At 41.7% G+C, this 25,634-nt stretch overlaps 2 protein-coding genes across 2 annotated transcripts in view; one reads left to right on the forward strand and one right to left on the reverse strand.

Annotated features, from left to right (window-relative positions):
- Positions 1 to 12,648: 12,648 nt before the first annotated feature.
- Positions 12,649 to 18,850, reverse strand: LOC103598717 (transmembrane protein 14C-like). The gene is made up of 6 exons (XM_008582761.1): positions 18,839 to 18,850; positions 18,626 to 18,699; positions 18,229 to 18,308; positions 17,293 to 17,394; positions 14,076 to 14,163; positions 12,649 to 13,039 (listed from the first exon to the last, which is right to left on the reverse strand). Exons 1-6 carry the CDS (start codon positions 18,848 to 18,850, stop codon positions 12,985 to 12,987), a joined length of 411 nt encoding a protein of 136 aa, XP_008580983.1. The 3' UTR covers positions 12,649 to 12,984.
- A 1,471-nt stretch (positions 18,851 to 20,321) lies between these two features.
- The window catches only part of LOC103598711 (ral guanine nucleotide dissociation stimulator-like), a 9,718-nt gene continuing 4,405 nt past the window's right edge, over positions 20,322 to 25,634 (forward strand). Inside the window, exon 1 of the mRNA XM_008582758.1 lies at positions 20,322 to 22,258. The gene's annotated coding sequence lies outside the window, so the exon portion shown is untranslated. The remainder of the gene's footprint in view (positions 22,259 to 25,634) is intronic.

Here is a 25,634-nt window from a genome sequence, read left to right on the forward strand (position 1 = left end):
AAATCATACTTATTCTTTATGCCCCTTGTCCAATCTCTCCCCCTCCTGCTTCCCTCTCTAATTACCCTAGATTTCATCTCTCCTTCTGAAAGAGTAGTGGTTACTCTGTTGATTTTTTGCCTAGATGATCTGTCCAATGCTGAAAGGTGTGTTCAGGTCCCCCAATATTATCATAGAGCAGATGCTTCTTCTGTCACTCTGAAATGGGATTTGTGGAGAGAAACATCCTCTTCTTTTCTTTGGTCTCTGCTGTTGTCTCCTTGTGTCAATGCACTCCAGTGGCTGGCAGACCATCTGCATGGTGGTTGTGACATCCAGCCACTTTCACGGTAGCCATGGTTACTGTGTTGGCTGTGGTGGGCCACCCACATGGAGGTGATGTTTTTGGCATTCTCCTTGGTGCTGGTGGTGTGCCTGGTTGTGGGTGGTGGGGTCTGGTCCACAGATCCATGCCCCGGGCCCCCGGATGGGCCCCGAGGCACTGGCAGTGTGCATGGTCATGGGCGTCCTGCTCCCAGCTTGATGCACCAGGTGGCCCCAAGGTGCTGGCTGTGTGCCTGGTTGTGGGTGGGGGCATTTAATGAACTTTTGAATTTATGCAAAGAGGTTTCCGGGCAGAACGTTGGAAGTATGAATTGGTTCCTTTTAGTTGCATATGATAAGGCACTACAAGAAAGAGAAGGGCTCAGAAAAGAAACTGGCAAGGTTTTAAGTAGAATTTAGAAGATAGAGAGCTTAGAACTTTTGGGGTTGGAAAATAAAACTGTTTTTCATCTACAGTCTCTCCAGCCAGCAATGGATATAGTCTGGGAGTAAAGATGAAATCTAGGGATGCCGATAAGCCATGGCCTCAGGCTAAAGATCAAATGAAAGATGTGGCTTTAACATACCTATTCAAATCCCATAAAAGCAATAAGGTAGTATACAAGAGGGTGTCTAGGGAGCCTAAGTGTGTGTACCCATAACAGCCTAATATGCCCAAAATACCACAAATAAGAGTTAGAGAAAAAGTCATTTCTCTAAAACATTTGGGTGCTGCTTTTGACATATGAGTGAACTAAAGTTAAATACAAAGAAACTCACAAAGTTTTGGGAAAACCATATTGACAAAGTCAGCCTACATTAAAAGAGACTAAGATTGGGGCCCCCAAATTCCTAAAGCCATGAAGCAGGCTGAAAAAGTTACTCAGCAGTCAAAAATGGTTCATTCTCCAAAGTCCTTGTCAGGAGGAGCTGAGAAGGAGAAGGACACGAAGAACCTCCCAGAGGGTGAAGTCAAGAGCTGTGGAGGACACCTGCAGAGCCACTCCCAGCAACAGAACTGCATTCTAATCAAGGAACACTCTATACCCACAGAGTAGGGAGAATGGTAACATTTGCCCAGTGAGATTTTGTTTCATAATTGCTGTGGAGCAGTGACAGCTTTGGGACTCCAGTAATTCCCTCTTTCAAATAGAAGTTAATGTGACAGTTTTGTCTCTATTCCACCATTGTACATTGGGAGAGTGTGTGTGTATGTGTGTTGCAGGGGTGTGTGTTGATGGGTGGGTAAATTCATCTTTTTTTGTTCATTGGTCTCCACATTAAGAGGAGCTGGATCAGAACTCAAGTAGAACAAGAGGTCCTGGACTTTAAAAAATGATGACAGGATGGGCAAGACTTTTGCAGTTCTGAGATTGAGATGGAATGTATTAATCTTTTTATACATGTGAGAAATATGAATAATTACGGCCTAGAGATAGGTTGTAGTTGAAGGAATTATTGGCCATCCCTGAAACCTTTGCCAAACTTCTTCATGGGTGAAATATACATTCCTACCCTTTGACTTTGGGCTTGCCCTTTGTGACTTACCTTTGGCCAGTGGCATGTAGGTGAAAGTGATAGAATGCCAGTCCTAATCACAGATTTTTTTTTGGTTTTTTTTTTTTTTTACTATTCTATTCTCCTTTATTATGCATCCTTTGATATATATGCAACCTTTCACAGAGTAAGAAGTAAGAGAGAGAAGATGGGAAGAAGAAAGAATTAATTTTATGAAGGGATTTGTTATAATTTTGCTTTGGGACGACAACCAGTAACTCTTCTCTCTACATGGAAGTTAAAACTCACAGGTTTTAAAAGGCTACCGAAGTGTGCCTTCTCATCCTCTTCTGCCTCTGTCATCCCTATGAGAAAATACCTTGGCTTGCTTCTTGGTCCCAAGAGGATAATAGATTTATGGAGGAGAGGCATCCCAGCTGACTCATAACCCTGTAGTAGGAAGTAGAGTATCCTTTCTGAGCTCAAATTTAGACTAGCCAAACCTGAGTCATCTTGCAGAAATATGAGCAATACATATGCTTGCTCTTTTAAGCCTCTGAGTTTTTGGATGGTTTACTGTGCAACAATAGCTAATTGATATAGATGATTCAGATTTAGAAAAGAGAAAACTGCTTCTTTTCCATTTTATCTGGAAATATTTAGAAAAGGAATTAAACTTTCTAGACCTCAATTTATTAAATAATATGGAATTAATAACCTGTCTCACAGGATTGTCATGTGAACTCTATAAGAATGGATAGAAGCAATTTGTAACTTTATTTTAGAGCCACACAAATTCATTTTTAAAAATCCCCTAGTGAACTCTCTCCTAGTACAGATGAGGAAATAGAGACACCATGAAGATATGATTTCCATAGAATACAACCAAGTGAGAGCAGGGCTGCTTTCCTCTCCTCCTGATGCTTAATGTTGTATCTTTTCTTTCAACAAAACTGTTCAAAGAGTGTGATATCAACAATATCGGAAGTAAATATAAAACATATACAAAATCTATCCACTTAAAAAATAAAAAAAATATTGTTCTAGACATTTAGTGATTCAAAAAAGGAAATATCAAAATTGAAATAAAAACCTTTAGAAATAGACAATGATAGACCTCTGTATTAAAACTTGTAAAATTCAGCCAAAACAGATCTCAGAGGGAAAAAGCTATATACTTGATCCATTTATGAAAACAAGAAACACTGAAAGTATGTTGAATTTCAGCACTTAGCTTAGAATAGTAAAGTAAAAAGGGATTAAAGATAAAAGGATACAATAGTGATATAAGAAAAGTAGATTTCACCCCAGTAGCAACACCTAGCACCCAGATCTTGGTTTCCAATACCACTTTCCAAAAAAAGGAACCAAGGCTTCTTGGAGAAATGGCTGAGTCTAGGACTCGCTGATTCTAGAAAATATACAAGATGAGCCTGGAGCATCTTGTACTGCCAGACAGTAGGGAAGTTCTAAAAACACAAAAAAAATATATACAAGCCAAAAGAGTCTAGATTAACGGGCTATGTCAAAGGTACACAGGAGCCAACTGAAAGAGCTTCCAATGGCCAAAGCTGCAACAATTTAAGCAAGAAAATTTATAAAGTATTATAACCCAAAGGAAAAATAAATATCCATGGGTCCACACAGAAACGAATGAGGGGAAGGAGACAAATCTCCCATGTATCAGAATCCCAAATAATGTATGTTGACACTCTGCCCTCAGGGTGGTGGAGCATAACTCCCCACTCCTCATGTTTGGAACGTGCACAGGGGCCTCCTTCTGAAGAGCATAGTATGGAAAGAGGGAAAAAAGAGTAACTTTGCAGTGGCGAAACCTGATAAACACTACCTCAGCCAGATAATCAACATCAACAGCAATACCATGGTGATATATGTAACCTTGATATAATGTGATAAAAATGGCACTTTATGTGTCCTGGATTGGATCCCGGAATGGAAAAAGGATATTCATTAAAAACCTAGGAAATCTGAATGAACATAAACTTTAATGATAATTTATCAGTACTGGTTCATTAGTGTAACAAATGTATCGTATCAGTGTAAGATGTTAAAAGTAGGGGAAGCTGGGTGCAGGGTATGTGCGAACTTTCTGTTGTATCTTCTAAATTTTTCAGTAAATCTAAAACTGTCCTAAAAGATAAAGACTTTTTTTTTCCTTTTTGTCTTTTTTTTTCGTGTCCAGCAACAGATCGCAACCCTCAGTGTCGTGCCCGTACCGGACCGGGACCGGCAACGGGATCGCAACCCTCGGTGCTGTGCCTGCACCTCGCTCAGCCAGTGAGCGGGAACCGGTCTGTATGTGGGATCCGAACCCTCGGCGGGAGCGCTGCTCTGTAGCAGTGCGCCACCGGGCCGGCCCCAAAGATAAAGACTTTTTTTAAAGTAGACTATTCAGCCCATATTTACTAAAGTGCCTACCATGTACTAAGTCTTGTGCTTATGTTAGTGTCAAAGGGTTGTTTTCCCTGGCCTTCATGGAACATGTATTCTGGAGGCAGATGTTAAATAAACACACACAAAGTTGTGTATGTGCAAATTATAACGGTGCTATTAAAAAAAGAACAGAATGGTTTTAAGTCTAGGAGCCTAATTACAGTCTAATTACTTAAAGACAGGAACCTATTCTGAGAAATGTGTTGTTAGGTGATTTCATTGTTGTGCAAACATCACAGACTGTACTTGCACGATCCTAGATGGTATAGCCTCCTACACACCTAGGCCATATGGTCTGTGGTCCATCGTTAACTGAAACGTTGCTAAGCAGTACATGACTGTATACTTGAAATATACTTCTGCCCGCTGGGTAGAGAATGAATTGTACAAAATTGCCAAAGCATGGAACAAGGAGTTCTAGCATATTATTTAAATAACCAAGTAAAAGATGGTGAGCTTGAACTTGGGTATTTGCAATGGTATGGGAGAGAAATGATCATGGCTATTGATAGAAAGCTACTGGGTTTTGGTAATGATCTCATTTATTGCTGCTATATAGAACTCTATTAGTTCTAATAGGTTTTTAGTAGCTTGTCTTGGACTTTCTAGATAATTACTTCAGCTATTAAAAATGTCTCTTTTGTAATATTTACACCTCTCATTTATTACTTTGTCCAATGTCTCTAGAACAATGTTGAATCTTGTCAGTGATAGCAAACATTCTGCTATTTCTAACTTTAACATAAAGCCATAGGGCTAGATTACAGCTAATAAAATCCTAAGGCAGGTAATATGCTTGAGTTAACAGAAGCATTTACATTAATTTTGTTCAGATTGATACCTAATTAGAAAATATACTTTTAAAAAACTTTCCATTCATAATAACAAAACTATAAAACATTCCACAATAATCTTACCAGAAATGTAAAAAACCTTATGAGTAAAGCTCTAAAATTTTAAGACATTAAAAACAAAACAAACAAACAAACAAAACCTTAGTTAAATGAAGGGACGTACAATGTTCCTGGATTGAAGAGTAAATATTTTAAAGCCTTAGATCTCTCCCCCCAATTTATCTGTAATTCAATGTCAAAAGTCCCAAATAAACTTTCAAAATTAAAAGACTAATTCTAGATTTATCCGAAAAAGTAACTGTGTCAAGAAAAATCTGAAAAGTAACAATGACAAACTTGCCCTACCCCAAATATCAAAATACAGTACAAAATTACAGCAATTAAAGCAATTTTGCACTGGAACAGAAGATAAATAAGTCCATGGCAGAGATTAGAAAACCCAGAAATTCAGTACTTGGTAAAGGTGCATTTCAAAGCAATGATGAAAGGAACGCATTACTCAATAAATAATATTGAGGTAATGGCTATTTTTTTTGAGGAAATAATTCAATCAGATCCCTAATTTGCACTATCACACACAAAAATAAATTCTAAAGAAATTAAAAATAGAAATCTAAAAAATAAAACTATAAAAGTATTGACAGAAAATAAGAGAATTTTATTTTACACTCTTGAAATGTAGGGTGTTTTCCCAAGGAAGACACGAAATCTGAAAGCCATGAAGAAAACATGGTTAATTTGATTCCATAAAAAGTTTTAATTTCCACATCACACACACAAAAACTAAAACCCATTAAAAAAATGAATAGATAATAAATCAGAGGAAAATATTTTTAATATGCACAACAAAGAACAATTATTTTTATTATATAGAGAGACTCACATTCTCCAATGTTTTCCAGTAAGCAACACAAAAACCAAAAATGTGGACAAAAGATATGAAAGCGCAGTTCACAGAAAAAATAAATGTAACTCGTCAATAAATGTATGAAAAGATGCTTAACAACTCATAAACTAAATTATTAAAACAATTAGATAACATTTTAGGCTTAGACCAGGGGTTGGCAGATGGGTCAGATCCGTCCACTTCCTGTTCTAGTGCAGCCAGCAAGAATGGATTTTACATTTTTAAACAGTTGAAAAAAATCAAAGTCACATTACTATTTTGGAATACATAGAAATTATATGAAATTCAAATTTCGAGGTCCATAACTACAGTTTTGTTGGAGCACAGCCACGGGTATTCGTTTATGCACTGTCTATAGCTGCTATTGCATTACAACGGCAGGGCTCCCTAGTGGGGACAGAGAATCCGGGCGATTAGACCGTGTTAGCAAAGGCGGGGGGAACTAAATCTCTCAACAACTATTGGTGGGAGAGTATTGGTGAAACCTCTTTGGAGGGCAAACACAATTTTATTTTATTTTTTTCCTTTTTGTCTCTTTTCATGTCCGGCAATGGATCGCAACCCTCAGTGTCGCGCCCGCACCGGACCGGGACCGGCAACGGGATCGCAACCCTCAGCGTCGCACCCGCACCTCGCTCAGCCAGCGAGCGGGAACCGGCCTGCATGTGGGATCCGAACCCTCGGCGGGAGCGCCGCCACACTCCCAAGTGGCGCACTGCAGCAGTGCGCCACCGGGCCGGCCCAAACACAATTTTAAATGCTCATATGCTTTGACTCAGCTTTTAGGAATGTAACCTGAGGATTCATTTGTACATGTGCACTGGGATATAGATAGTGATTTTCCTTGATACAGCATTCTTCATAATAGCAGAGGACTTCAAAACAGGACATATTCCTATCAGTGAAAGAATAGCAAATTAAATGGTAATATCTATATAATTAAAAAGCTACCGAAAAAAAAGTAGTTTTCTATGTCCAGATAAGAGTGGTGTTAGCATAAGAAAAGCAAAGTATAATAGAGTGTGTACACTGTGCCCTCGTTTCTGTTAACAGGAACCAAAAAAGGATACATTTATGTTGTAATATAAGCAAGAATAACAATGGTTACCTCTTACATTGGGAGACTGAAGGTCAGGTATGGGAAGGAGCCTTAATTTTACTTAATTTTACCGTACAGCCTTCTGTCCTGTGTGCATTCTTTATCACAAACATATTTTGTCTCAATTTTAAACAGCCTTGTTAAGCAGGTATTTTTATCATTGTGGAGTAAGAAAAGGCTTTATAAAGCAAGGGAATAAGTCTGACTGCAAAAGTGTAGAGACACTAGAAACAAAGTTAAAAGACAATAGGCTAAAAGAAAATGCAATATAGAAAAAAGGATTAATACCCATCATACACAGAAAGCTTCCACAAATCAGTAAGAAACAAAAATGAGGGGGGTTATGGCTTATTATTTTATGTAGAAAATAATCATTTTAACAGTTCAGAAAAGGAACCACAAGGAAAAGCATGAGACTCATGGAGGGGTGGGAAGGATGGAAAGCAGCATCCAGCATTTCTAAGAAGAAAGTCTGCCATCCTGATTTCTGTGTCTTTGCTGAATCTACTACTTCTCCAAGCACGACTGATCACTGACTGGGGTATTCCACCATCTCTCTGTAAAAACAATAATGCTGAATATCCAAAATTCCACCATTGCAAAAACCTCATATGCAATAAATTATAAAGAGTCCCTCCATGGTTACCATCTGTATTAGTCTGTTTTCTTTTGCTTGTAACAAAATACCTGGAACTGGGTGATTTATAAAGAAAATGAAATTTACTGCTTACACTTTCAGAGGCTGGGAAGTCCAAAGTCCAGGGAACACATCCAGTAAGGTGATCCTACAGCAATGCAGGGTGTCACATGGCGAGAATGGTGGAGCAGAGAGAGACTCTCACATGCTCTCCTTTTAAAATCCTCAGAACCATGTCCCTGACCACCATTATTAATTCATTCACTAAGGCACAGTCCTACAATCTAATCACCTCTTCAAGGCCACACCCTTCAACACCATAATAGGATTTCCCACCCTCAACAGTTACAGTGGAAATTAAGCTTCTGATATACGAACGTTGGGGGACATAATTCAATCAATGCACAGCCTTCTGCCCCTGGCCCTCAAAATTCATGTCCTTCTCACAGGTAAATATAGTCATTCCATCCCCAAAGTCTTATTTCAGCTGAAAAGTCCAAAGTCTCAAAGTCCCATCTGTGAAGTCAAAACAAGTTATCTACTGTCAAGATACAATGGTGGGACAAGCATAGGGTACATATTCCCACTCAAAAAGGGAGAAATAGGCCAAAAGGAAGGGGTAACAGGTCTTAAGCAAGTCTGAAACCTAGCAGGGCAGGCATTAAATCTCAAAGCTGGCGAATCATGTACCTTGACACCATGTTTGACATCCTCTGCACACTGGTGTGGGGTTGGGTCCCCAAGTCTTTAGGCAGCTCTGCTGCTGTGGCTTTCCTGGTCTCAGGCCACACCAGGTCTCCCAGGCAGGTGTTGCACGCTGGTAGCTCCACTAGCTATTCTAATTAGCTATAGCTAATTCTAGGGTCTCCATGGCGATCCCGCTCTCACATCTCCACTAGGCATGGATGGCATTGTCAAGATTTCTCTGCCGCAACTGACCTCATGTCTCTGCTTGTCATTGCTCTAGTGAAAGCAGTCTGTGGTGACTCTGACCCTGCAATAGATCTCTTCCCAGGTCCCCAGGCTTTCATACATCCTTTGAAATCAGGGTGGAGGCTCCCAAGGCTTCCCAGCTCTGGCATTCTGCAAGCCTCCAGACCTAACACCACGTGGATGCCACCAAGTCTTTTGGTTTGTATCTTCCAAAGCTGTGGGTCCAGCCACGCCTGGGCCAATTTAGCCACAGCTAGAGCAGCCAAAGCAGCAGGAGTCCTGGTGCTGGAAGCAGCTTCCCGAGGTGGCCCTGGAGAGCAAGACTGTGGAGGGCGCCTCAGGCGAGATTCCCAAGACCAATTCTGTCTCCCTAGGCCTCTGGGCCTGAAACGGAAGACACAGCTCCAAGATCTCTGAAATGACTTCAAGCTCTTTTTTTCCTTCTCTTCATAATCCCTTTCTTCTATACTCTTCTCCTTAGCAAATGGTCACTGGGCTTCACCACTGCAATTTTCTCCTGAAAATGCTCTCTCTGCTTCTCTGCCACATGGTCAGGCTGAAAGTGGGTCAAATTCCCTGGGTCAGCACCTTTAAGTTCCACATTCCATAAAGCTTTTGGGCATGAACAGAATGCAGCCAAATTCCCTGCCAGTTCATAGCAAGGGTGATCTTTGCCCCAGTTTCTAATAAGTCCCTTCTCATTTACAGCAGAGACCTCCTTAGAATGGTCTTGACAGTCCATATTTCCATAAGCATTCTGGTCACCACCATTTAACCAGTCTCTGACACATTCCAAACTTTCCCTGGTTTTCTTGTCTTCTAAACTTACACCAGCATCTAGGCTTTTTCTAGCCTGCTCCTCCAAATTCCTCTGGCCTCTCAACACCCAGTTCCAAAGCGATTTCCACATTTTCAAATATTTGTTATAAGCAACACCCCACTTCTCTGGTACCAATTTTCTGTATTAGTCCGTTTCCGTTGCTTATAACAAAATACCTGGAACTGGATGATTTGTAAGAAAATGAAATTTATTGCTTACAGTCTTGGAGGCTGGGAAGTTCAAAGTTTAGGGAACACATTTGGAGAGGTGATCCTACAGCAATGCAGGGTGTCACATGGTGAGAATGGCAGGACAGAGAGAGAGAGAGACCTTCAAGTGCTCTCCTTTTAAAGCCCTCAGAACCATGCCCCTGTCCACCATTATTAATCTACTCATTATGGCATGGTCCTACCATCTAATCACCTCTTAAGGCCACACCCTTCAATACCATAATAGGATTTCCTACCCTCAACAGTTACAGTGGGAATCAAGCTTGTAATTATGAACTTTGAAGGACACAATTTAATCAGTCCACAGCACCATCTCCTACTACATAAATCTTGCTGTTGTCACAGAAAAAAAAAATGAGAAAAACAGATTGAGCTCAAACTTTTTAGCCTAAAATACAAAGATGTGACGTCTGCCTTGCACTGTCATCTTCTGCTAACCTCACACCCTTCAATCCAGTCGTATGAAAGGACCTGGAGTTACCCAACTGTGTCATAGTTTCAGGCCTCACAGGTGTGTGTGTTAGTGCTCCCTCTACCTTCAACATTTGTCCCTGTCCTTGACTGTGAATTCCTCACACTGTAAGACTCGGCTTAACTCTCATCTCCCCTGTGAAGACTTCCTGGACTCTCTGAGTAGAACCGCCCATTCCCTTCTTTGTGCCTTTTAGTAATGTGTACCTGCCTCTATTACATACTTGGGCTGTCGGTCGCCTCCACTAGACTCAAGGGGAGGCACCATGACTAGTTCTTTGTACTCTGCACTTTGTACCTCTAGGACTGAGCACAATCCTTAGGACACTAAATTTTCAAAAACTGCAGGGACTTGGCAAGGGCATTATATCACTGCTGCCAGGCAACCAAGACCTCCTGCAGCCCATCTGTGAGCAACCTTAGACTTCTCAAAGCTGATCGCTAGGACCAAAGAGTCACAGTGGGATCTACTTTGCACCTAAACTAATTTCTACCTTCAGGAAACCTTATCATTCAGGGTCTGATGCTAGGGCCCCTCCTCTAGGCCTGAAGGTGGCCAAAATGAGTGCCCTTTGGAAATACTCTATGACATAAAAAACCAGGGCCAGCATTGTGATTCAAAATTGTGCCTATGGAAGCCTGACAGGATGGTAGCTTTGGATCGTCTATGGCCTTCTAGTGCCTACACCACAAGTGCCCTTAACCTTCAACAGCCAAGTGTGTGTATGCATGTGTGTGTGTGTTTGCATGGGTACAAGTGCATGTGACTGGATTTGGAAGGAGACGACAGAAAATATTGACGAGGATATTAATCACATTTAATCATAATATCTTATGTAGCTATTTATCATGACAAGCACCCAAGGGCTAGATTAGAACCCCAAATGCATCTTTCTGATGAATTAATATAGAAGGAATATTGGTTTTCTGTTTGGTGTACCTGTGCCTCTGTTCTTACAATTCCTATGATTCAACTCTTTGAGGGACAGTAAGTCATAACTAATATTCACCTCTCCCTGGCACATAGTAGCAATGTTTGGGTAAATAAGTTAAAGACAAAGGCCAACTCTAAACCCATACATCACACATATGGTTCTTCCTGGTTGAAGAGAACACCAGGCCACCTATGGGTGTTCTGATGACTGTAACACTCTGTAACCACCACCAGTTGTTTCTTTTATTCCCAAACACATTTCCATAATATCAAAAAGATAATGAAATATTCTGCCTTCTTGACTTCTTTGATGCTTTTCCTTTAGACTCTACAGGACCAATGTTTGAAATCAAAATAAGCTGATTTGCCAGGGCATGAGCCACACCACACACCGTTGAACTGTTTGTAAATGGATTTGTTTTTATTGTTTAAAACATCAATTTGGTACAACTATATGATGAAAAGCAATCACTGACTATGCAGGAACCATAAAATTTGATTTATTCAACGTATTTGCAAGTGTGTGACATCAAGCACCAATACTTTCACTACAGTAGTTTCTATCAATAGCAGGAAGTGAGGAAAAGACCTGGGGTCTCAGTGGACCAAAAGCTTAATGAGTCATTGCTATAATGGGGCTGTCCAAAACTCTTATTCTGATCCTGGCTGCATGAACAGAAATGCATAGTCCAGGATACAGTACCCTGGTCACACCCCACTTGTACAGAGGCCTGGGCATCACGGCTGAACAATGGCCCTGTCAAGCTGTATTATGTCTGGAAAGTTACAAGGATGGTGAAGGTACTCAAAACCACGTCACATAAAAAAGGATGAGAAAACCAAGACCGCTTTCAAGGAGCTTAAGCAAATACATAAAAGTGCTTGAATTACACTCTAAGTGCAACCAATTCCAGGTAGGGTGGAGGTGAGAAGCAAATATCCTTTCATTTTTAAGGAGAGAAAAACTAAGGCAAGGGGTACCCGATTGAGTTCTCAATGCTGAAAAAAATGAGGTGAATATGTGCCAGTATGCAGTTAATATGTCCCATATAGAGTCCAAACTACGTAACTGAAGCTCTAGACAGGCTTTTACTTTCACACTTATAGATGAACTTAATTAACCAATTTTTTTTTTTTTTTTTGTCCTACTTAGTCCTAATCTTAGAGATCCTAACAGGTCATTTTTAAAATAAGCTTCAGTGCAATGTTTAATCAAATAAATAAATTTCCTTGGTCATTAAGTTATTCAAAATGGATAATTCCTAAATACAATATTAACAAAGTATGTTCACATTTCTGTATCTTCCTGCTGTCCACATCTCATTCTATGTTCTGGACACCTCTGGCAATAAAGACAACATAGAAAGTCTTATTTATAGTAAACTTTATTTTCATTGATATTTCATTTAACATAATTTCAAAGTAGGTCTGAGCTCTAAGATAAGCAAAAGAACAGACATCCTAAATCTCATAAAGAGACTTTTTTCATACTGTTCTCTGAACAGGGCATTCATACTGTTCTCCAAACAGGGAATGGGATCTCAGGGTCCCCAACATTGAGACGTAACCCTGAGATTTCATAGACACAGAAGGAAGAGATAACATCAATATACAAGAATCAAACTGTATGAAGGTATCAATAAGCTCTTGTGTTACGTACTCGCCACCTCTGTAGGGCTGTAATGGTAAAGACTCATTTTTTCCTCTATCAAGTTCAGTGCTGTTTTTTGTTTTTAAAGTAAAATGTCAGAACATGTAGAAATGCTGTACCTGCTCTCTGAATACATTGAAAATAGTGGAAGTTTGGAGGCTTTTAATTCTTGAGTCCAAGCTGGGACATGATTACTACTGATGGGGTCTATTCAACATACTAATTCCAACTTTGGCAACCATCAGCAAACTGTTCAAAAAAACAAACAAGCAAAAAACATCAGTAAAAGAATAGAACAGGCAACTATTTTGACTCTGCAGGTCCCTCACAACAGCACAGAGAGGAAAGTACCATGGCAGAGCAGTCAGAGATAAAACTTCCATGTCTGGAGGAACCAAAGAAAAACATGCCAAAGGGCAGACTTATATTGAGGTCTCAAAACAGCACACAGGAGCTAGAGTTCTTAATCTAACTGCCAATATTTGAAGAGGTGACAAAATTGAAGGTGACAGAGATCAAGGCCTACCCATGGTCACAGAGCTAAATAATGGTAGATTTCCAGCCTCCCAGTTTACTGCTCTTGACCTTGGTCTACACTGACTCTTTTACTTCAAGTACAAATCATATGCTTGATAGTATCGTAACTACGATCAAACTAAAGTGTGTCATCTTTTTCTGAAACAGATTTTTAAAAATTCTCCTGCCTTCATGATGCCTTTATTATACTTAAGGACTAAATTAAAAAACACACATTTGGCTTGGGTTTTAGAATTAAAGTTAATTAGAAAACAGGATTCAATCAAAGTTCCCTTTTAGCAAAATTTTCAGTAACAAAGAACACTTATATGACTAAGAAATACAGAACCCACCCTGAAAGTCACCCAAAGAGCTGTGATCATGTCCTTGCACTGAAGTTTTTGTCACTGTAGGGAGGAGCCATGATGGCCCAGGGAGCACATATGAGAGCAAAACCATTTCCTTAGTGAATGAATATGCCAATTGACACTAAATCAGCTATTTTTTCAGACTCTATTTGTGTGTAAATTAAATAATTTCACTTGATGCCTACCATCATGTATATGAAACCAAGTAAATTTCTGAATGTACAGATGCTCCTCAACTCATGATGGAGTTATGTCTGGATAAATCCATCACAATTTGAAAAAACCAAGTTGAAAGTGCATTTTCAATGTACCATCGTAAGTCAAGGACCTTCTGTATAAAGTATCTTGGGCAATAAACTAAACTCCACACTGGTATAAAAGGGTAATAGAATGGAAAGTACCTGGCTCCTGCAATTAAACCTGCAGGCATAAATTTTCCAGAGTGGTAGAATCTCATTCCCATAATGCCAGCCAAAGTCCCAGATGTAACTGATAAAATAAAGAGAAGGGTCAAAAATCATTACATCTTATATGCTGGGGACCCACCTATTTTTCAAGGCCTAGATCCCTACACAGTATTTCTTGTTCCCCACATGGGGGAGCTTCATGGTTGCCCACATCCTTTGGGTCTAAGGACAAACACTGGTCAACTAGAGCCCTTCACAGTCTGGGCCTAGCCTGTCTTTCTGGTCTCATCTCTCACTACTTTTCTGCAATACCCACACTTCAGTCATAAATATCAACAGTTTTGTCCAAAATGTTGTAGGATTTTTTTCATGCCTTGCAGATAATATTTCCTCCATCCTGCATGCTTGTCCCACTGGACATCTGTCAAAACACCAACTACAGCACTGCACTAGGTACTGGAGAACACAACTAAAGTCAAATATAGTCTCAGCCTTTTCACAGTGTTTCAAGTCTGAGGGGTTAGACTGTAAAGAATCACAGAAAGACAAAGTATAATTTGTGCTACAGGTACAATTAATGCTACACAAATAATATAAGAGGGGAACAGACCTATTCAGGGACCTCATGCAAGGATTAATAATGAAGGGAAGACTGAGCTGAGATCTGAAATTAGAGCAGGAGTTAACGAGCTGAGGGGAAAGCACAATCCAGGCAGAGGAACAGCAGATGCAGAGGCCCTGTGGTGAGAGGGAGCAGAGCACATTCAAGGAACTAAAAGCCCACTGTGGCATAGAAATCAAGACACGGCTGAAAGGGGGGCCAGACCATACACAGCCTTAAAGGCCATACTGAGGATAGCAGTCTTCATTGTAAAAGCAATGAGAAGCTATTAAAAGCTTTTAAGCAGAGGAATATGTGAACAGAGCTGCATTCTAAAAACAGAATTCTAGCTGTGTCACAGAGAACCAACTGCAGGGACAGCTATGAAGGCACTTCCTCACGAACACAGGCAAGAAAGAGGGAGAACTGGGACTAGGAAGTGGCTGCAGAGACGGAGAAGGGGACAACTCAGGAGAGTGGTAGAGGAAGCACTGATAGGACCTGCTGATGACTTAGTCATACAGGTGGGGGAAGAGCAATCAGAACCTGAGCAGATGGAGAACAGAAGATGGAGTGTGTGAGACCATGAGGCTAGGTCTAGGCAGAGGCCTTGAGATTTCTGAAAGACTCAACCAGGCAGCTGTACTCATGAGAGTACAGATTGGAGGAGAGAGAAATCTGATTGTCACTTGTGATTTTGTGGTAAAGGTATGGGCTTCAATGACATTGTTAAGTGAAAGAGAACAAAGAAGGGAAAAAGAGCCAGGCCTTAGGAAGGTCAATATTTAATGGCCAGAAAGGAAGATGGGTTGACAAAAGAGAATGAAAAGATAAAAGGAAAACCAGGAGAATGGGAATTGATTGGCCGATGATGCTAAGAACAGCTAACAGGCCAAGCAAAATGGGAACTGAGAAATGCACACCATGTGGATTGAATTGTGTCCCAAGTTTTATGTATTAGAAACTTAGTCCCCACTGTGACTGTTAAGAGGGTGGGAAATCCTATTATGGTAACTGAAAGGTGGAGCCTTGAAGAGGTGACTGGATTGTGAGGACTGTCCCCTCCTGAATGGACTGATCCATTCTTGGAATAATGGGGGTGGTTCTGAGGGCTTTAAAAGGAGAGGATGTGAGAGTCTCTCTCTCTCTGCTCCACCAATTCTGCCATTTTGCCTGGGTCACTGTCACCACTATTTTCACTTCATCAGATGTGTTCCCTGGACTTTGGACTTCCCAACCTCCAAAACTATAAGCAATAAGTTTTGTTTTTTTATAATTAAAAAAGAGAGGTGAGAGAGAAAGAAAGGTACATTGGATGTTGTACAAACACAGGTCACAGGTCAATGGAGACTGAAGTGGGTTAATAATGTGTGAGGGGAGAAAATGGGGATGGAGTTTGAATTTTTTAGGGAAGTTCCCGAAGGGGAAGGAAAAGGCAAGCAACTGAAGAAGTGGGGTCACAGAGGTCCTTCTTTTTTAAATGGGTGAGAGATGAGCATGTGTGAGCATCTATGGGAGGGATCCAGCTAAAAGGTGGAATACAAATAAAAGATGGGATCCTCGGTCATGTAAAGCTCCACGGAAGGTGCAGGAGAAGAGACCCCAAATCCCCCAGGGTGGAGGGACTGGCCTTGAAGAGGAGGGAACAAGACAAGGGAAGGCGTGGAGGCCAATGGCTTGAAGGGAGGCCCATGGCTTGAGGGGAGGCCCCACCTGGTGGCTGCTGTATTTTCTCTTAAGGTAAGCGTGAGGTCATTTGCTGAAAGTGGAGGAGTGGGATCTGAGATGGGGAAGAAGAGATCTGAAAGTCCCTGTGGAGCTTGAGGCGAGGAGCTGTTAGGAAGCACGGAGACTTGGGCACCTGCTCCTTCCCCAGCACACTCTGAATCAGCCATGGCCGGCCTCCTTTCCCAGCCCACGGCTGACCTGTACAGACCACTCTGCTCACACTCCTGTTCCCCTCTCACACTCTTGAGGGCCAGACCTGCATTGGTTCTCACTGTGGCTTTGCAGACACCGTGAGGGACCCACATTCCCAGCAGTTCCTGACACATGGGTGGAGCCCAGTAAAAATGTGCTGAAAGCTGCTCTGATAAGTAATCTTCCCTTCCCAACACTCCTCGCTGAGTGTGCTGCTCACAGGGCGTTTTATGCTCATGTTTCACTACGCAGTAAGTTGAAGGGAAGGCCTATGTCTTCCACTCTTAGCTGACTGCTATAGAGGTAAGTGATTTTCAAATGGGAAAAACACAGTAGTGATGCAAACATGACCCACAAGTGTGATATTTCAGTAGTGCCCCTGCAGGCAGTCTTCAGCAGGCAACCTCCACGGTTAACAGGCACATACTTAGCTTGTACAAGGAGAGTACTAATTTCATTGGGTAAATCTAAATTCGTGATGTATGAAAACCTTTCCATATCCTATACATAAAAGATAAACAGAGACTAGCATCCCCCCAACCCCACCCCATTTTAAAACTTTCTTAGGACTTGGCAGAAGCACAGAAACTGTCAGAAGTGTGAGGAACCTGCCACATCCCACCAAACCAGGGCCTTTCGGTTGAGTATTCTGGGATACATAGCTGCGCTGAGACACTGCGGCAGACGCACCTAGGAAAACCCAGATGTTCCTCGGATCCTGAGACACCTGGATCCTTCCAGGCCTGCTAAGCCCCCCGAAAAGGAGCCCAGCAGCCAAGGACGGCACGCCACCTAGAGGGAAGCAAACACAGGCCTGCGCTGTAAGGTCAGACACTTGACTCCCCCTCCCTACAGAGGAACACAGCACACAGAACTTTTCTCAGCACGGTTCATAACCAAGGCTTTCTCAAGCAGGAAAATGTTGGGGGGAGTTTGCTATCTTACCAGAGAAGCCAGAGTCTTCCCACCCCATTCCCCTCTCCTCTAACAGGCAGGACTTTTCCATCTAAGGAGGGAAAAGGGCACTTCCATCTAAGAAGAGAAAAGATCTTCCATCCTTAAACCAGGCCAGATCAACCAAGGGCTGGAATTGTGTATGAGCAGAACCTCGTGTAAATCACAAAAGGAAAGGAAAACAGGGCCAGTCAGTTAAAAAAAAAACTGGATAAGAATTGTGGTGTGTGCATATTGGGGTGGGGATGCAGATAAGGATGGGGGTGGAGGAGGTAGAAACAAGCACATTCACTGACACGCCTCTACCTAGTTTAATAAGGAGACTTCAAAAAATGAGTATGTGAAGATTAGAGGTTTCCTCCTACTTGAAGAGCCCAGAGATGGCACTTTAGGGTCCAGGCTAATATATGGCAGTCAATGATAATAACTTACTACCACCCCCGCCTATCTTTAGATAAAGAGGCAAAAACAAGTGACCGGACAAGAAGCCTGTGGACAAGAAGCCTGGCTTGGCTCAACCAGATAACCACAAGTGAGTGCAGGAGAAGCTACGGGACTGACAACCAACCCTGCGCTCAAGCTGGACAGCCTATGGCAAACGACTCAAGCGGGACTGCTCTTTGGGGACCCTGAGGACTCTCTCCAAGAGACTAAGTACCTACAAAACCTTACCTGCTTTTGCATAGCCAATGATCCCACCAGAAGCAATCAGTGCTGCACAGCTAAAGAAGCCAAACCAATGTAAAGGCACTCTGAAAAGGCAAGAGTGAGAAATCAGTGCCAATCAGGTTTTAAAAGCAAACCACATAAATCATAGGATGGGATAAAAGGTCATCATTCCAGACATATCCTATCACCCTACAAATGAAAACAAAGCCTACAGAGGCTGGATGACTAGTCAGTGGCAGGGCTGGAACGCAAACCCAAGTCCCCAGCAGCCTGTCCAGTGTTCCTCCCACGCCCCATGCTGCCTGAGGCAGTTTCCTCTCAAAGCTCTTTTCAGCTGGGGAAAGGAACTCTGGATTTGAGAAGCTCCTGGCTACTCCATTCCCATTTACTGTGCACTTACAGTGAGCCGGTGTCCTGCGTTGCTCTCTTCCCACTGTCCAGACAGGAGACTCTACAGCAGGCCTGCACCTGTGGCTGGATCAAAGGTGGTTAAAAGCACAGCTCTCGAACAGTCAGAAAGAAGTGGGTCCGAGTTCCAGCTCTAGCTCTTAGTAGCTAAGAAGTAACGGGCAAGCTACCCACCCTCTCTAAACCCCGGTTTCCTTCATTGCACCATGATAACCATGGTACCAATTTCCTGGGGCTGTTGTCAGCATTCAAGTGTGGTAATATGTGAAAGTGCTTGGCCCGTGGTAAATACTGAACAGATACCAACCATTTTTGTAACACCCTCAATTCTGGTAACAAAGGCCCACGGGAAACTGAACGACCAGCTCTGGAAAGGCGACGTATTAACCCTTTCACCAGTTAACCAAGTTATTACTACATCGGAAAGCAAATACTCCCGTGCCTTTAAATCAACTATTTTAGTGTCTCTTTAGGGGGATGTAGAGGTGCTGCTTTTCACCCCTGCTCCAAGAATGAAATTATTAAAATACTCAACGTTTGTAAACCTTTAGACACTTCTGCATCCAAATCACAGTTGGACTGGGAAAGGGGGAGGGGAGGACAAAGTACTACACGGAAACCCTAGTCGTCCTTGCACGTGACACCGCACCCTTGGAAAAGTAACTATTTTCTTTAAAACGTATGTTGTATCAGGGAGTCCAACAAGATTGAAAGTAAGGCACGCCCCTTTTGCTCTGTTTAAAGAATTGTTTCCATAAAAACTGGGGGTGGGCGAGGGCGAGGGCCTTGGAGTCTTGCCCTGGGGCGTGAATTCAAAGCGGCACTAACCTTGTTTTTCAAGACACGGAGCAATAAAATCTCCAGGACACAAATCAGCACCGCGCTCCGCGGCTAAGCACCCGCCTCCGGAGCTCAGGGTTCCCGCAGGATTCAAACCCACTCCACGGAACGCGGACAACGAGCGGCGACAAAAGCACCGGCGACGCGGCCCGGCGCCCCACCCGAATCGGGGGACGCAAAGCAGGCGGCAGAGAAGCCTCTAAATAACTCCGAAAAGGCAAAACTGACGTAAAATACGATGACGACAGTTCCCAGGTACCCGAGCCGCTCTCCCGAACGCCTGAGCAGATGGACAAGCGGGTGCGACCCCCGGGCAGGGTTCAAGGTCTCGCCAGAAACGGCGGCGCGCGCTGCGTTCCGGGGGCGGGGCACGGGGCGGGGTTTGGAGAGACGAGTCGCCGCCCCCGCCGACACCGGGCCGGGGCGCAGACAGGGACGACCAGCGCGGGTCCCACCGGCAACGCAGAGTTTGAGTTCGGCCTTGCAGGAGGGCGCGTGAGCCGGGCCAGGCCGGAGTGGAGGCCACCAGTGCTGATGGAAGTGCCAGCACAAGTGACTCGTAAGAACGGTCCAGTGTGGACCAAAGATCGCTCCAAAAACTACTAAAAAAGCTACAACCAAGAGTGGTACAGACACACATTTTTTAAAAAAGAATAAAGGTTTTTAAATAAACTTTAAAATTTAAGCATTTGGGGTCCGGCCCCGTGGCTTACTCGGGAGAGTGCAGCGCTGATAGCGCCGAGGCCGCGGGTTCGGATCCCACATAGGGATGGCCGCTGCACTCACTGGCTGAGCGCGGTGCGGACCACACCGTGCCGAGGGTAGCGATCCCCTTACCGGTCAAAAAACATATTTAAGCATTTTGGAAAAATTATATGCAAATATATTTTATTGAGCCAGGTTTTGTACACTCAGCAATTGATAGCTGGCCAATGGCATTAACAGCTTTAATATTGTCAAAAGGAAATATTAAATATTCAAAAACTAAAAATTTTATTCCAATTCATGTTTTCTCTTTTTCAAACATATAAGGGAAAGGTTTATGGAAAACTTGTTGACTATTGACGATTAACTGAAGACTTTTTTTAACTGACAAGTTAGTTCAAAAAATACAGGTTAAAAATAAACATAATGAAAAATGTCAAGCATTTGCCACATGTGCCTCATTATTTTTAGGTATATGATGAATGTCTAACAGATTACAACTAATATTTTTTAAAATGTGATACTGGAATGGAGTTCAAGGTCAATATCCCATACTTACTGATAGCACTTCACAGAATAAGTAAGGAAGCCTGGGTGTACATCCTTTTCCCATAACCTCCTTCATCACTCTATGAATTATATTAGAACTATTCATTCTACTATAATTAGAACTGATTCAAAACAGCATGAAAGCTTTTGCCTGGAATAGGGTGTTTTTGTGGCAAAGGTTAATTTTCTTATGTTCATTCCATTAGAACTCAAAGACGGCTGTTTTGCTCAGATGTTGAACACATGAATTGGGACTGTCAAATTCAAATTCCACTAAAGTTAAAGCCTAGTTACAAAGAATTATGCTTGCAGCTCAAAACCATTACACTTAACTGTTGGCATGCAGAATTGTCAGAACTTAATCCTGATTTATAGGATTTCCACTGCCAGCAAATATTGGGGAAAATAGGAGAATCAGAAGAACTCAAAAGAAATTTCATCTTTTCATGAAGAAAAAAAATTAGGGATAGAAATATTACAAAAATTACCTTAATGAGGTTGTGGAGCTATTTCAATGAACCACACTGTTGGGAGAAGGAAGAAATCCTGGCCACGAGGAGGCCTGTGCCTGTCTCTTTCTTCTGTTGTTATGTTGTCTTTAATAAGATACATTAGCTCTAAAATGTCCCCTTCTCACAGCCACGCCTCAGCCAGAAGCCATCCTTCATCCCAAGAGAGTATGACGTGGACAGAAGAATAAGACCAGAGTATAGAAAAGCAAAGACCAAATAAAGAAGAGAGAACAGGAAAGGGAAACTGGTGAAGGAAATGGAGAAGAAAGCAAGTGGAGAAATTTTAAAAGGCAACGAATGTGCGGGAAAAGAAAGAAATTAGAACTGGCCGAGGTCAAAACAGCCTTTTGCATGCATAATGTTCTGATTGCTTATGATTCCTCATTTTATTAGATAAAACACAGTCAATACAAAAGAAGACAACTTCCCATTCACCACAGGTACTCATAACATTTTAGGGGCAAATATTCTTTTTATAAATTATTTTTAGCAATTAGCCAGTTCCTGCATTATGTAGAACATAAGCATATTGCTTTGGCAGCCCTTCTGGCTGGGGATGAACAGATCTGCTCTGGCAAACTTGGAAAGTGTGCTCTTTGCACAAACAGTGCTCCCATGAAGACATCTACAGCAGACAGGAGAAAGCAACGCTCTTGTTTTTCAACTTGCCACTGGGGAAAGCCATTGAAGCTACTACTCTTACTATGGGCACACTCATAATACTCTGCTTTTCCTGGAAAAAGAAAATTCAAATATGATACAGAAGAAAGCTTGGAGTTTGGGGGGTGGTTGTGTGTAAGAGGTGGGGGTGGGGGTGGGGAGGCATCCTGCAGCAATTTATGAATGCATTAACAATTTTTGCTTTATGTTAATAATAGCATTTTTCTGTTTGATTTTGGGTTGGGGTTTTTTGTCTGTGATTTCTAAAACTTTGTATTTTCTCTCAAGTATAGTTTGCAGGATCTGTCGAATTTCCTGAACAGATGATTGGGGAAAATACACTGGCACTCTTCCTCTAGGTAAGAGGGTAAAAAATTTTCAGAGTTAATCAAAAGCACAAAATGAATGTATTCTTTCCTAGGCTTCAGACTTCCACCTCAATTCAGTACAATCTTTCAGCAGAAAATAAAATTTTAAAAGCCACCTTTAGGAGCTTTTATTCCATAAATGGTTAATTAATAATTGTAGTTTAGAAGGCTGGCATAGATGATTGAAGTTCTTTTCCTATTGTGATGATTTATCAGTCTATTATTTCAAGTGGGTATTTATCAGATTAAATTATCAATGAATATTATGTGAAAATTTCACTTTTAGTATTATGGTTTCACAATGAAGCTGGATTAAATCCTTAGCAGCCTATTTTCTATATCTCTTCCTTTTTTCCTTTTTGGCAGCCTTGGCAAATAATCCCTAGATACATGTAAGTAATAACTAACAGATATCAAACATATAAAACTTAAACAAGACCAAAGAATTGAAAATGGCCATTTGTTTTCAATTGTTTTTAATCCATACTTAGGGGTAGAACTATCTTTTCTTCTCTGGATCTTTTGATATTTGCAGCAAAACATTCTGCACTTACTCTGTCACCGGTGATATTGGAAATGAAATGCTGTGTCTGATCAGAAGCGTCAAGCATGAAGCCAGGCAGAAGACACATAAGTATCTCATGGTCCATTACCTACAGTGATTGAGCTAGTGGCATCTAAAAGGGACACGGAGAGGTCTGACACATAACATCATCTCTCACTCTCCCAACCATGCACACACACCAACGCGCATGAAGAAATACCCTTCTCCATCCGGCGGCTACTAATTAACTGAGCATTAAACGCTTCAAAGAGTGCTAAACATGGGTGGGATTGAAAATTTCTCTCCCTTTGAACTGACCTAGGATAATTTCCTATAGTTCCATTAGTGTAAATAACAAAAACACCTCACACAGAAACAAACAAAAAAAGTAGCTATTAATATTTACGTTAAAATTTTATAGTACATAAAGCCATCTTATGTTTCATGTACTTTAAAAATATATTTTATTAATTTCTATGCTAAAAGAGTACATAGAGTATAATAGTTAATATTTTACAGTTCATATGTTTTTGGATAAAAAAATATAGATTAGGACAAAGTTGTGTTTTTATTTTAATCGTTCTATATACCAGGTGTGAGTGACCTATCTGTGGGCTGAATCCAGCTTCCTACCTATTTTTGGATGGCCCATTTACATTTTTAAATGGTGAGGAAGAAATCAAAAGAAGAGTAACGTTACATAGCATGTAAAAATTACATGAAATTCAAAGTCCAGCATCAATTAATAAAGTTCAGTTGGAACACAATCCTGCTCACTGGCTCATGCTTTTGTTTGTGTTTAGGTCTGTCTGCTGACAGGCTATCTTGGCAGAATTGTCTGTCTGCTGACATGCTATCTTGGCAGAATTGAGTAGTTATGGATGAGATCATATGTATACTACAAATCCTAAGATATTTACTTTCTGGCCCTTTTCAAAAAAAAATCACTAACTTCTTTCAATTGAAGTAGAAATAGTCAAATTAAGTCTCAGAGTTTTGTCTCAAGCTTTTTCCAGGCATACTGTCTTCCAAGACTTAATTCTTAACTCAATAATTTTTGAAAATGTAACCCCTCCCTGGTTCTCTCTCCACCTGCAATCTCTGTCGAAATAATCATTTTTATTATAGAGTATTCTAAGCCCAGAGCACAAATCGTTTACCCAATAATAAAAGTGAAATGTGCCTTCAAATTAAAAAAAAAAATGTAGAAAACAATACAAATGAGGAACATAGGATTTTAGTTACACAACCCACACTAGGTTTTTAATGGGCTAGATTTCACATCAAGATACATTCTTGGTATTTATGGAGCCCCGTATCAGGCCCTGGATTCTGGGCACAAAATAGTAACACAGTTGCTGTCTCCCAGGACCAGTAGGCTGTGGGCTGGGAAAACATTGAGACCAACAGATCTACATCACAGCGATGTGTGTCTGGTGTAAAGAAAATAGGGTATGCAGTCAAAGTATGTGGGTGGAACCCTGATTATGTCCACAATGGATATTTTATACAATTTGAAAAGAATTGCTGAATATATCTGCATACTTTCATCTAATGTAGATATAAAGTTATTCCAAAAATGGAATCTTCCTCAATTCTAGTTATGTTTACATTTAACATGAGCACTCATCCTTGCCATTCGATGATTTTGAAAATAGGATTTAAATTTGTGAATAGTATTTCTTAGTGTATCTTATACATAAGATACATGTTGCCGTCATCTTAATGGACCAAACGCCTCTGGCTCATCTCTGGACATGGTGTTCATTTCCTACCACCTTCGGGTAGCTTCCTAATCTAGAATAATCTGATGGCCTCCTGGATCACTTTACCCTTTCCTCTCTTAGAACGGCAGCCACCCGACAGCACGTCTTCTCTTCTTCCTTATACTGGGATCATCTCCCAGTCCAGGGTGCAGCTGTATCAGCTCTTTGTCCAGCTCTCGGCACCATGCTTGCCATACAGTAGATACTTGGAGAGAGAGCAGAGGAGACAGAGCACAAGACTCTAGTAACAGGCACATTACAAGGACATCTTGAAAGTGACATCTTCTCACTTTTGATTTCCTATTGGTTAGAAGTGAGTCACTAAGTCCAGTCCCCACTCCTGGGCAGGGGATTCCATGAGGATGTGTGCAGCAGATGGTGGGGGCCACTGGGAGCCACTGAGGAATCTCCCGCCACACAGACAGAGATATGGCACTTGAGTCCAAACCAAAATATACATGAAGCCATTGTGAGGTTTTGTGGAGGAAGACAGAATGTGAATGCAGGAAATTCCAACCCTTGAATGGTGCAGACAGGGAAAACAGGCCAAGAGCAAAAGCAACCTTTTCAAGATTATATGGCAGGAAACAGGCCTGTCGTTAGTCGTATTCCATGCTACCTTCCACACTGTCATGGACGTTAGCTCTAGTCTTGTTCATTAGCTACATGTGACACCGGTCATAGGTTTCAGGGATGTTTTCTCACATATGCCTGATGACATCCTTAGGAAGGAGATGCTAGAATGATCACCACTGTGCAGAAGGAGAGACTGGGGAGGTCCTGAGAGTCACAGTGGCTTGTCCAGGGTCACATAAGTGATAAGAAACAGGAGCTGGGGCTGAACCTACATGTATCTCCTCCAAGCTGTGATGCTGGCTGCACCCAGGCCTTGCACAGGGGTGTGATCAGGCAGTGTTGGTGGAAGTGCGGGCAATAGAGAGAGTTCATGGGGCAGGAGGGTCACCAGTCAGGTACCCAGAGGGGCATTTGCAGTCTTGTACACAGAGGAGGGGTCCAGGGAATGAGGTACCAGGAAGTGACTTCACTTCCTTGACAA

The sequence above is a fragment of the Galeopterus variegatus genome, unplaced genomic scaffold, assembly GCF_000696425.1.
Source record: "Galeopterus variegatus unplaced genomic scaffold, G_variegatus-3.0.2 Scaffold2717, whole genome shotgun sequence".
In the NCBI taxonomy this organism is placed as follows: Eukaryota; Metazoa; Chordata; class Mammalia; order Dermoptera; family Cynocephalidae; genus Galeopterus; species Galeopterus variegatus.